A 13548-nucleotide genomic window follows, 5' to 3' on the forward strand; every position below is an offset into this window, starting at 1 on the left:
GTAAACCTTTTGAGGTTTACACTCAGAGATCTGATAGGCTGCTCCAGTGGCCAGCCTGACCAATAAGGATCATTGATTTGGGATTTAGTTGCAAGAGAGGGAGGAGACAACACAACAGTATACCCCAGAGACCAGAATATCCATAACAGAGAGAAACGGAGGGGGCACTGTTTAATGCAGAGGGAATTTGATTGGGATTGCTGGCAATGCCTTCAAAACTTATAGATATAATCAGCATTATGTCCAGTGGTAAATGCAGAAATTCAGGCCTCTATGTTTCTCTGTATTGTGTCTCCATGCATGCACATGTTTTTTTGTTTGTTTTGTGGAAATATTTGGTCGTTGATGCGTATGCATTTGCTTTTGTGTGGAGGTGAGTGCATGTTGCATGTGTATTTACAGTGCGATGTTGCGTGCCGCTCACATGTGTGACAGCCGGCCTCCAGAGGAGCAGATTCAACAATAGAACAGAGGAGAGGCAGAGGAATGAGAGCAAAATGCGAATGTTGCTCAGCGGGCTGCAAATAACCGGCCTGAGGACATCAACAGGACTGGAAAGTACTCAGAGAGAGGGAGAAGAAAAGGGTGGTGGGGAATGAGAGGAAAGGCACAAATGAGATGAGAGGAGGGAAAAGGAAAGAAGGCAAGTGTTTAGAATGGAAAGAGGGAAGAAGAAAGAGTGAGTGACATGGACTGAGAGGTGTAAAAGAAGACGTATGAGTCAATGAGCACGAGCTGTCATTTAGATGTGTTGCAAAGATTTGCTCAGTGGCATCAGAGCTGGTGCTAGTCACACTACCACTTGGGAAAGACCAGGAGGTAGTGTCAACACACACACACACACACACACACACATATATACATGGTTCTTTTATTCTATTTTCCCCTCCATCCAGATGTCCACTCAGCAAGTATCCAGATGGCCTGCATACCCTCCCTATAGTGGAGAGGTGCTTTTGACGCGCACACACACACATACACACACACACAAACACACGCACACAAAGCAGCATGGCCGTGTTTTTCTCCGTCTCAGAGGGAGGATTAACTCTACTCATTAGGGCTCCCCCGCCTCTTGCCATCGTCTCTCCTCCCCCCTCCCCTGTTGGCCTGCCTCGCCATTATTGGCTGCTTCTGTCAGGACCACAGCTGACTGAATCGCCGTGACTACAGGACACAGGAGAGCGGGGAGGAGGTGGGATGGGTTGATGTTGCCACGGTAATAGAGGAGGCGACCACTCACCAAATCATCGAGCCGGGGCTGAAATGAAAAAAAAAAATAAAAAATTGGAGGGGTGCGGAAAACGAGTTAGAGGGTGAGGGACTGAAAGGAGGAGGGGAAAAACAATAACAACAACAGCGAGGGATTAGGCATCAACCGAGCAATCAGGAAGTCCATTTAGGACAAAGCAGCGTTAAAAATCCTCCCAGACTTTAATCGTGATTGTCAGAGCTGAGCTGCCAGTCTGCTTGGACAGCTGCTCAAGGAAAAAAAATAGAAGCACACAAAGGAAGGATGAAATAAAACTGATGAAAAACAGCTCTTTCACAATCTTTTCCCTGCTGTGATATTTCATTCCTGGCGATGAGTGAGAGGAGGTAAGCTGGCTGGAGTGATGCCTGGTACACACACACAGAGAGAGAGAGAGAGAGAGAGAGAGAGAGAGCTCTAAGGCAGGGCGAACAAGAGCAGTTGGAGAGATAGATGGTGATGGCAGAGATGAGTGAGGTAGAGCGAGAGAGAGATTGAGGGTAGAGGTGATTACTGTGGCGTGAGATGGGACGACAGAAATAGAGCCTGCCGGATTTGTCACCTCCAGTGCCACACCTTGGCTGCATCCTCCCAACTATCCATCTTGACTGCAGTAGCTTCTAGACATGGGATTACCTTGTCAAGGGGGACAATAAAGATCAATGAATGATCAGATTCACACCTCGGATGCTTCCTTAAGATTTAAGCCACTGGCATGTGAAAAGGACAAACTGTACGTGTGGATTGTCTTCTATTTTTCTTCAGAAGAGGAAGAATCCCTGACTGCACACAACAATGAAAACATAGGGACTGTGTTCACTCTGCATCAAGAATTATTGTCTGCAGCATTGCCAGAGGAAAGCATTGCTAAAACCTATTTCCATAAAGATAAGCACCTGTGTTTTTACAGAGAGGTCAGTCAGTGAGCGCAGCCCTGTTATCACTGTGTGAACATGAGGAACTCAATGTCCGGCCATTTTCAAGGAGAGCTGACTCTACTTAAATGAGGAAGACAATGAAGGTGGGAGTACTGGAGGTGTACAGCGACAGCATAGTTATTTAAATGATTGGAAACATTGTGCTCAGCTATCTGAAATAATGCAGTGCTGTACTATGAATGACAGAATACTGTACTTGTCTTCCTAATGACAGCACAGACCTCGAAGCTGGCTGATTGACCGACTGACTGACTGAGTGGGTTTGCTCACTGACTGGAGCTGTGGCTATTTGAGGACTTTGAGGACACGTAACCCAGGGCAGGTACCGGTCGGGTGTTGGAGCCCCACCATGGGGGAGACGGCAGAATATCAGAGGCTGCAGGAGACGTCAGAGCCTCACTACCAACGCCTGCCCAGCGATGACGAAGAGGTAGACCTCTACAGTTTTCTTGATTATAGTAGTGATCCTGCCACACAGCTTTAGACAAAGATGGATGACAGATAGAACAGTGAGCAGCAATTTCAGCAGGTATTATGAATCCTGTTAAAGGCAAATGAAAGGGTGTGAGGTTATGTAAGACTTTGTTGTGGTGGTTTCCGAGGGAGGGGTATTTCTCACTGAACAAAATAAATTTTAGATTGCATTAACAATAAAGATTCTTCATGTAGGGTTTGACATTACCAGAGAGTGGTCCCAGGTCGCAAGCTACATTTTAAGTAATATCTGGGGATCCAACAATGAATCTTTCCATTTAACTCTTGTTTAGTTTCAAGAAGCTACCAGCCATTCGATGCTTGATATCCTTTAGGCAGTCAAACAGGCGTTCAAACCATGTGTCACAGGGAGACACAGTATTATTTTCAGTCATTTATTTTGAGAGATAAGTCTTTTTCACAGAAGACATTTTGACATGTCACTGTAGAAAAAGCACTGGTGTAAATAATAAAATGAATGATGGCTGAATTCCATTTAGCTGCTTCAGTTTCAGGGTCCTGGTATTGTGCATGCTGACTCATTGTCTCACGGTCATGGCTTACTAGACGCTTGAATAAAACAGAGCCATCGTTGATGTTAATAGTAACACCTGTGCTACAAGTAAAAATGTCTGTTGTGAAAAAAGACCTAATGTGTAAATACAATTCCGTACCATAGATCTCCTATCTCCTAGAACCAGCTCTTTTACACTCGTATGTCACTGTCACCCTCCTCAACCACCACATACTCACATGCACAACACACACAGCGCTTCTCGCCCACACACAAGGCCAGCGCCTATGTGTGTGCTGAGTTATTGAATGCAGAGCCATGAGATCATTGATGAGGTGCTGCTGACTGAGCTCGGTGACAGGCAAAGTATGACATTTTATACCCTCCCACCTCTTCCGCAAACCCCCGCATCCTTTCACAAACCCTGTGATGTACTGACCGGCCTGGCTTGGATGAGGCCAGCAATGCCATTGCCACTATGCTGTCATTGCCTTTTTAAAATCTTTATTTGGAAGCATATTGTAGGGAGGCAGACGGGAAATTTTGCAAAGAGAGAAGGGGATGACATACAAATTCCCGGCTGGATTCGAAAAACGTACACTTCAATTAAGTAAACTAGCCTGGCTGATATTTCGGCCGATTAATGCAGATATATCTTATCGTGTATGTCGGTGAATAAATAACAAGAAATTGCAGTACAGAAATGCCAAACTACTTGTCCACTAAAGAGCACTGACAAGTTGATTTTTCAACTGTAAAATGTTACACTCAGTACATATCGTGGCCACAATAAAAGACAAAACAAAAACAAATGTAAGGGATCCATATCAAGATTGTGTGTTTATGTTAAAAAAATTTGCCAATATATCGTTTTTTTAAACTCCCAAATTTTGATATGTGTCCGCCCCAAAAATCCAGTATGGGTTGGGTTATATTGGAAACTGTTTCTTTTGTTTGGTTTGCACAAGATTCCTGTATAAGCTGAAGTGAAAATGGAATGAGCTGTGTATGGCTTTTTGTGTGAGTATGTTCATTCACATTATGTACCCAAAAAATCTACAACAATAATAACCTGTGTTGTGTTACATGTACAATAATGATATACTATGTGTTTCTTTTAGATTTTTAGTTTTGGGCTAGGCTTCGTACCTCAATACTGTTTGGTGCTGACTGTGGCACTGAGTATGGAAAACTGTCAAATACCCAAAGCTGGCAAAGCCTGAACTGGACTGTTTCTGATTAAATTCAGAATTTCCCCGGTTTTAGGGTGTATTTTATTGTTTTAATTAGGCAAAGTTCTTTTATGGCAGCTTGTGTTCAGAGAGCATCTAAGGTTTGAGAAGTTTGTATTTTTTTATTAAATGAAAAAAGGGGGTTGCAGAAAAAACGGTACCAAAACTCGGCACTAGTCTCAAAAGATTTCAAACGACACCCGGCTCTACTGGGTGTGTACTGGGATAGACTCCAGCCCTCCGCGACCCTGCACAGGATAAGCAGATATAAAAAATGGATGGGTGGATGAATGTGTAGATCTGTGCTACAGTTTAAATATCATGAATGTTGACTTGTGTGTGGCGTTTAGGGTCTGTGTGCTAGTTCAGCAGAGTTAAGCCGGTGGACACTGCAGCTGTCCGGGTTACTGGGGGCTGAATCAGATCACTCTCTTTCTACAGCTGCAGCTTTGTGCTGAATACAGCGGTTTTTTGGTTTGAACACGCACAACCCCAACACACTGCATGCAGCCATCTCCATCAGAAGCTCTGAGACCGAGTGACAGATATGTAAGAGAGAGAGGAAGAGAACAGTTCAAAGAAGGAAAAAGAGAACAGAGAGAAGTTTTTTTTTCTGGTTACAAACTCCCTTCAAATACATATACACATTGTTTTATCCGAGCAACCATTTTATCCTTAATACAGATCTATATCTGATATGCTTTTTCCTCTTTGGAGCATGAAGGGATTCAACCAGCATACATTGATGAGCATCTGGTGTATTTCTTTTAATGGGAACAGTAAATATTCTCCATTTATCTCATTGTAGCACACACTGTGCTAGATTTTTGGCTCACATGCTATTGACTGTCTGTAGGAGGTCAATCATGACATTTGACCGACATTTTTCACTAGCAACCTCCTTTCCCCTCATAACCTGCTTTAGGGGATCAAAGAAGAGACTGCTTAGGATGGGTGTTTTTTCAGGGTGGAGGTGACATTAGAAAGTATTAGTTTAGTGGGGGTTTTGGTAGTCTGGCATTATGCATATGGCCAATCTACCAAAAGGGGACACATATGTTCTGTGTTCGCCTGCAATCAGTCTGTTTGTATCCAAAACTGTTTTAATTCCCACAGTCGGTTCTTTCTTAACGGCGCCGCCCACCACTACATAACGCCTCTCCGCTCCTGACTGAATGATGAGGTGCTGTGGATGGTGAAGGGATTTAAGGAGAACGTAAAAGCCAGACTTTGGCAGAGGGTTTCTATCTGTGAGATCAGGAATGACGCATCTCTGTCTGTCTGTGCATGCAGGCCTCCGTCAGAGGCATCGTCTGTGTGTGTGTGTGTGTAGGTATTTTGCTTGCACAGTTGTAAGAGGGATTACTGTTGTTTGTTCTATTACTCCTTCACTCTGCTCTGCCAGTTTCTGGCAACTAATACCAAACCACAGATTGATGTTTTGCCACCAAAAGGTTGCGACTTACTTTAGAAATGCACTGGCAGCGCGTCCACCCGTATCCACTAAGCTAACTTAATTCCCAACACTGTACGTCAGTGTGAATCCAGCCGATGTGAGTGCATGCCTCTGCGTGCCTGTGTCTGTGTACAGTGAGCATCATATTACAGAATCAAGCTTTGTGTGTGTGTGTTGCAGTACTCAGGACATAATGCAGACCTCACACAGCGCTTTGTTCTTTATAATCTTATTAGCCAGCAGGCCACTAATTTGATGTCAATTCACGATAATACAATCTACACAGTCAGACATTTAACTTGGGCTTTGCGGTATTAGCATCCTTTTCATATTCCAGTTGCCACTGAGTCATACTACTGTGTGTGTTTGTGCATACACGCAAGAGGGAGATGGAAAGAGAGGGAGATGAAGGCCAGATAGGAGCAGCCGGACAGGCCTACAGTAGCTGCTGCATTGCAAGTGTGAGGGACCCAGCAAGTCAGGCACAAGAGAGTGTGCTCTCACAGTGTAGAGTTTTATTTACCCAAATTTCATTGTCCACGAGAAACAAACCACATATGTAACAATTAACAGGGCAAACTATGTTAGCTTCGTATGAACTGAGGTCCACATCAGAAACCAAGCTAGAGGCATGAACAGTGAGTAAATATACATGCACATTAGCATCCCGGTTTTGAGTCTTGTGCTGGTTTTGATCATTTTCAGGATATGGCATTAACATGGAAGATTTGAAACTTGTTTTTTTAATGTCTCTGTATACATAATCAGAACAGTATCCAGGTTTCTGGTTGTCTGCGTGCAGGTGCGTCTCTATTCCTGAACATCTCAGCCACTCATTTCTGTGCCGACTGAGTTACCTCAACAGTTGAAAACGAACATAGGGAACATACATTACGTTATACTAAAGTGAGGGGATAACATTAACAATAACTGTAGATAGTTCCCCCGTTGTCCCCAGACTTCGTGTCACTATTAATACAGTGCAATCTACATAGCAATCAACATACATTGACCTCATCCACCCAGAGGAATGCTAACTTATAAGATTGGTGCTACCTAGTGGTATCACAGTGGAGCTGCAGGTCTGCTTACTGACCATTAATCGTATTGGTCTAATCTCCTTAGGCAGCTGACGGGACTGTGACACATTCCTTCCACTCATTTAAAACTACAAAGCATCAGCGTAACTTGGGTATTTGACGCTCTACATACACTGTTCGGTAAATGCTGCACTGTCACACATTCAGCTCCCTACTTCACTAAACATTCCTTCCACTGTCACCATCATGATTCCTCCTTTTTTTCCTGCCCATGATCTGTCTGAAGTGATTTAAGTGTTTCCTTGTCACCTTTCCTTCCTTATTGTCAGCTGCAGATGAGCCCTGAGGCAGCGCAACACACACACACACACACACACACACACACACACACACACACACACACACACACCACCTAACCTGACCCCCCAAAAATCTGCTTTGTCCCAATTGGGGACACAGCTTTTGTCCCCAGTTGTACAAGCCGTCCCCAATTAACTGGTCTTTAGTCTGAAATGTGTCCCCGAAGGTAGCCTAAGTCAGACCACACACACACACACACGCCTACCTGTGTAGCTGAGAATCAGTTCTTTCCCTATAGGATGTTCATTCTTGAAAAGGCTTATTTTCGCTAGTGTACACATTTTAAACTCAGCACTGCAGAAGTTCAAGAATCAGTTACAGGCTCTTTGTCCAGCTGCTGATTTTGAGGAATGTGAGCCATTTTATGTCATCTGTTTCATTCACTTCATACTTAAGCAAACATTGTTTTCCTACTTGTCATAGCAGTAAAGTTGACTTTACTGTGACCCATTCCTTCCCGGAGCACGTTAGCAATCTTAAGGTTAAAAAGAGCTCTCAGCAGACATCATGTAGACTTTAGGGAATTTTTATGCCATTAATGGCATAACTCTTCAGGGAGTTGTGTTTCCAGGCTGTGTGTGTTTCATGTTCTTATATCCCGGTGGTGACTTTCACCTGAATGCACGCCAACCCATAGGGACAAAACTTGAGGTCCCCATGGGTAGAGACTGCTTTTTGAGGGTTAAGACTTGGTATTAGGGTACAGGTTACAATTAGGTTAGGGTGAGGGTAAGGGTAAAGGTAGGCATTTAGTTGTGATGGTTAAGGTTAGGGTAAGGGGCTAGGGAAAGTATTATGTCACTGACTGTCCCCCACGGGGATAGTGAAACAAGTGAGTTTGTGTGTGTGATTGCAAAGAGGGCGAAGAAGGGTATTTTTTTCCCTCTTGTCCTGTCACATCCCATGTGCTTGATGATTTAGGGCCAGATGATGATCATGACGTCACCTCTGCGTCGGAATGATTGTGAGAATGAGACAACTGATGGCTGAACGAGCCCACGAGGAATCCACACTTAAACTCTTGAAATAACGGACAGTGGGCCAGCTAGCCCTCTCAGATATTTCTCATGAAACATTTGTGAAAGCACAAGAAGAATACTGCCGGCACTGCAACATACTGTATGTGAGGGAGTGTTGGGGCATTGTAGCAGTATGTGTGATTTCTTTGGGCGTGGATAACTTGCACACTTGATTTAGAAGCTCGATATGATTGTTAAATAAAATACAGTGAAAGAACCAAAAAAATCTACCTACCCAATAGGTAGGCTACACAGGTGCAGTCTTTAGTGAAGGCGTAGTATTGATATGCGTTGCCCTAGCTCATGTACAGTAATAATATATTTTGTCACCTGACACAGAGCCATTTTTGTTCCTTGTTACTGCATGCTTTACTTCTTTTAACATCATAGAGGTGGATTTTTTTCCCAGACCAAAATGAGTTTGGACTACAATGAACTAGGGCAAAAGAGATAAATGAATCTAGGTTAATGACTGTTACTGTCATGTTTATAATGACATTTTGATTAAAGTGTGTCATTTAGACAAATGGATCGAATGTATTCAATGTTCTTTGATCATAACTATAAGTTGCTTATGATCTTCCGACAGATATTCAGAGAAATACTACACTACAATCTTAATGCACTCCTAAGCTCTTTTTTGAATGACTGTTCCTGGGTCAGCTTACTTCATAGTAAATCAGATAACTAACTTCACACCTAGCCTGTTTGGTCTGGTTAAAACGAACCCTGGTGCGTTTGCCCAGCTAGTACAGTTCATTTGGGTTGATGTGAAAGCTGTCAATCAAAAGCTAGTCCTGGTGTGGTTGCTTGGTCCACACCAGGCACTCTTGAGAGGGGGTGGTCTTGGTCCAGTCCCAAATGAACTCTGGAGCGGTTTGTTTGTGGTGGGAATGTGATGAGACCTCGATCCAAACCAAGGGGGTAACAAAGTTTACCTGATTCGGACCAGAGCAAACAAACTATAGGTGTGAAAACGCCATTAAACACTACTAGTCTTGTTGTGAATGGAGGCACATAGATACAAACTAACACGCCAACATACTCATAAACAAAACCATAGTACATGGCACCACATACTCTTGTGTCGGCCGTCCTGTCTTTAATTAAAGTCAGACATTTTATGACAACATCCCTATTTTGTAGTTGTTTTCTCTTTCCTTCCCCTCCGTGACTCCACCGTCTGCTCACCTCCCTTCCTTCGTCTAGTAAACACAAAGCTTCCTAATTAAAAGCAGAGGAGAGTGGCGGTGAATGAGAGAGGGGGAGAGAGACAGAGGGAGCAGAAAAATATCCAAAGTGAAAAGCAAAAGACCAAGTCAAGTGCTGAATAGATTGATTAACTAGTGAAGAACAAAGAAAGGCAAAGAGCAGGGGGAACAAAAACCTGTGAAATTAGAAAACCAAAAGCTTAATAGTGTCTGGCAAGAGACAGAATGAGAGTGGGCTCGCTGCTACTGAGGGTCTGAAAAGCAGCTGGAAAGGGTTTGTTTATAGTCAGCAGAGGGGAAGAGAGATAACATTTTTGGAGGATTAGAGGCAGGAAATAAAAGGCAGCACCAAATAAAGGAGAAAATGCAATGGGTTGGCCAGACCCTGGGGAGGGGGGAGAGGAGACTGAGAGAGGTGGAGCAGAGTGAAAGAGAAGGGGTTTAATGAACGAGCGAAGGATAGGGAGGAGTAGGGTGAGGCTAGGACTTTCATGCTGCAGTGGTAAAAGACAGAAAAGACTGAAACAGAGAAGAGAGAGAGTGATGGAGTTGGCAGAAGTCCGGTGGCCTGGGCTGGTCTTGTAAAGATAATTAGTTTTTATTTTCAGCTGTAACTTAAAGTATTAGTCACCCACTGACACTGACATCTGCTGCCTTTGTGATTTATATTCACCAGTCACCAGGCGTCTCTGTTTGTACTATTGTAAAATGATGCAGTGTTGTAGATGTTATTGTTTATACAGTAGGTATGTGGATTTAGTTTAGTCTATAAAATGTCAGAAAATAGTAAATATACATTTCTAAAGCCCAACCTGATGTCAAATAGCTCGTTTTGTCTGATCATCAGTTTAAATCCCCAGAATTATTGGGTTATTTTTGCTTGAAAAATGACTTTAAATAGTTATTTATAGTTATAAGTATAAATTATTTTCTGTTGATCAACTAATCAATCAGTCGACAAATCGTTTCAGCTCTAGTTGTGTGGTTTGTACTTAAAGGACGCTTCTGGGGTTGAAAAGCAGATACTCTAATGTAATGCATTGGTAGTTTTTGGCTTATGGCAAAGCAGCACATACTGGTGAAACACTAAAAAAGAAAATCATTTTATTTCATGAGAACTAATTAAGAACTAAAATAAAAAAAAACTTGTATAGGAAGAATATCTGCACATAAATATTCACATACATAATTTTAAGATCAGTCTGTTATTTTGTGACCATAGACAGTCCTCATCCCCAGAGTGTGTACCACCAGAGTATCACATGTTCACTCAAAACCAGTGGTTTCGGTGACAGTCAAACTAAAAAAAAAAAAGTGAATTTGCTCCACTGTGGTGAATTTTAAGATAAGCAGGCAGGGATATGAGAAGAGATTGAACAGTGAAGAAGAGGAAGAAGTGGTCACTGGTGGTTGTATGTGTGTATGTGTGTTTGGGGGTTGCATCACAGGAAACAAGCTCTCCATCCTGCAGTTGAATGTGACCTTTTGGCCCTGGATCAAATGCTCCTCTGGGCCGAATACCATGAAGCCTCTGTCCTCTGCACCACGCACTGCTCTGCACTGCACGGACCGTCTGACTGACTGCAGGGGGGGGGCATGGGGGAGAAAGTGGGAAAGAAGGGAAGACACAACAACAGAGGAAAGAGATGATATATACTCAGCATACAGCACAAGCTCATGAGCTCGTTGTAAACAAACACATTATTGTTCTCTGAAACCTCCCAGATGTCTTGTTGCACCCTAAAATGTGAAACCAGAGACGCTCACTCACTCTGGCTCTCACGTCTCTGCCGCCTGCCCGACTGGCGAGCGATTGAATCGGGGAGAAGTCGCTCCTATTTTTAGCCCCACGCTTGATGGAAGGATGGAAAAGCAAACAGACAGTAGCTGCACGCGCAAAGACAGACAGAGAGAGAGAGAGGGAGTCTATGTGAGAGGGAGAGAGAGAGGCAGTGAAAGGAAGGAGGAGTGACTTATTTGTGAAGTTCTGCAAGTTTGGATCACTGGCTCACTGCTGTCTGAGGAGAACACATGGCTGGACTGGGCACAGAGCTGGGCGGCTTTCTCTGCTAAAAACATCAGCTCTTAATCACTCTACAGCCTTTCTTTTCGCCACATATTATAAGACAGCTTAAGTTCTCTTTTGCACACTGAAGTGCTACATGAATGCCTCTTTGCCTTCTTGAGGGAGCTCAAGCTAAAGAAGGGGCTTACAGGACAATTGCCCCGCCATGGAATGTTGTAGATTTGCGTACAGGATCGTAGGAAGCTTTTCTTCCCCCTCTTGGGTTCCGAGCTGCGGGTCTGGATCCGAGGAGTGCGTGCGCTTCTTAGAATTCCCTCAGAGACTGGGGACGTCAAACTGGCAGGACTGTGGCTCTGGTAATGGTTTAAAAGACGAGCAGCCACCTCTGGCCATTTAAACCCGCAAGCACGTTTTTTTGCACCTACTCCCATCCAGACGAAGGAATTCAGGATGCGGCGCTTTGACAAGCTGAAAAAGTCATTCCCCTTCCTGGCACACTTTCACGTATATCGAGTAAGTCTGGTGTCTCTCTGGTGTCTGCTCTCCCTAGTCCACTAAGGGATTTTATTATTTGGGAATATGACATGAATAGTTGTAACTATAGTCAGGATCATGTGGTTTGAATATAGCGTTTGTATTATGAATATGGTATTGTGTGTGAGTGTGTGTTTGTGTGTGTGTGTGTGTGTACTCTCCAGCTGGACTGAGGCTGTCCTCTGGGAGGGTTGTTATTGCAGCAGGATGTTAGAGCAGAACAGATCTGATACAGGACATGACTTTGGCCAGGAGATGTGTGTGAATGTGTGTGCATGCATTTCTCCACCACCATGAGGAATGAGTTCAGACCAGAGGCATTTCTCAGCAGGGACATCATGTTGTTTCTCTGCATCTGAATTCCTACATCCTTCTTCCCCGTCTCTGTGTCATACTTGTTATTTCAGTCTCTTTCTTTTTGACTTTGTTCACCATATTGTCTAGCAGTAAATGTAACCTTTTAATGGTTTATTTGAAACAGAAACCCAATTGGGCTGTGCTCCTTATTTTGTAACATTTCATGTTCCTTTTCAAACAAACACACATTTTTATAAATGTGGGGAGGTGGAGAAATGACATCTGGCCCTGGTTAGATTCCTCAGAGTTCTGCCATAAGTCACACCTAATGGTTTGAACATAACATTCCTCCTGCTGACCTCACACCTCCACAATGAGCATCTTCCTCTTCATCTCATTATAGGAGAAGTCAAGAAGATGTTTCACAAATGACAACATAACAAAGGAAGGAAGAACAGCTCCTAACTGACTATTTAACCGTATCAGTTGGTGACAGTATATGTTCCTTGTCAGATTAGACCCAGCCCATCTTAACTACCTCTATTAGTGAATGTATGACGACTTATTTCTGTGCAGTGTCTGTCTCCAAAAAGTATAAAACATGTGTTTATTTTTACTATATATATATATATATATATATATATATATATATATATATATATATATATATATATATATATATATATATATATATATATATATTATATATATTAGTTAGTTTTATAAATTAGTTAGCAAGTTGACAGGGAAATATGATATAAGGGCTTAAGCAACTTGATTTTGACCCCTCATGCCTCATATGACTCTGTCATGGAAAGAGGCCCAACAGGAAGCTGACTTTCATCTTTGGCACTGGCCAGTGAAATAACACTTACATGTTGACTGCCAGGGAAGATCAGACTTGGTGCTGCATTGTGGAGGTAACAGCTCGTGGTGTGTGCCCCATATAGGAGTATGTTGTGCTTTATACAAAAATGTTTCTTTCATGGATGCAAAAGAAAAAAAGTTGGTTTGTTCAAAGATTGTCAGGGAAAATGTTTGCTTTAAACTCTTAATAGCATGAACTACAAATCAAATAAACATGCCACATGGTAGGGGGAGCATTTGGCACAGCTTAACGCAGTAGTGGACCAGCCAAACAGACCACTGTATCGTCTTTCTCAGGGTAAGGGTCAGGCATGATGCAGTAAAATGC

The 13548-nt window shown here is 43.0% G+C and overlaps 1 protein-coding gene across 10 annotated transcripts in view; it reads left to right on the forward strand.

Moving 5' to 3' along the window:
* tnk2b (tyrosine kinase, non-receptor, 2b) overlaps positions 1-13548 on the forward strand; it is a 66514-nt gene that overhangs the window by 27412 nt on the left and 25554 nt on the right. For 6 of the 10 annotated variants that reach the window (XM_044220931.1, XM_044220933.1, XM_044220928.1 and 3 more), the window contains one exon: positions 2405-2620. The exons of 1 other annotated variant lie outside the window; for it this stretch is intronic. In XM_044220931.1, coding sequence (XP_044076866.1) covers positions 2540-2620 — 81 coding nt within the window. In that variant the 5' untranslated portion in view covers positions 2405-2539. Of the gene's footprint in view, positions 1-2162; positions 2274-2404; positions 2621-11141; positions 12036-13548 lie in introns of those variants that run through there. 3 more of the 10 variants (XM_044220926.1, XM_044220929.1, XM_044220935.1) reach the window with 3 other exon arrangements.

This window comes from Siniperca chuatsi, linkage group LG13 (assembly GCF_020085105.1).
Source record: "Siniperca chuatsi isolate FFG_IHB_CAS linkage group LG13, ASM2008510v1, whole genome shotgun sequence".
NCBI classification, from domain to species: Eukaryota; Metazoa; Chordata; class Actinopteri; order Centrarchiformes; family Sinipercidae; genus Siniperca; species Siniperca chuatsi.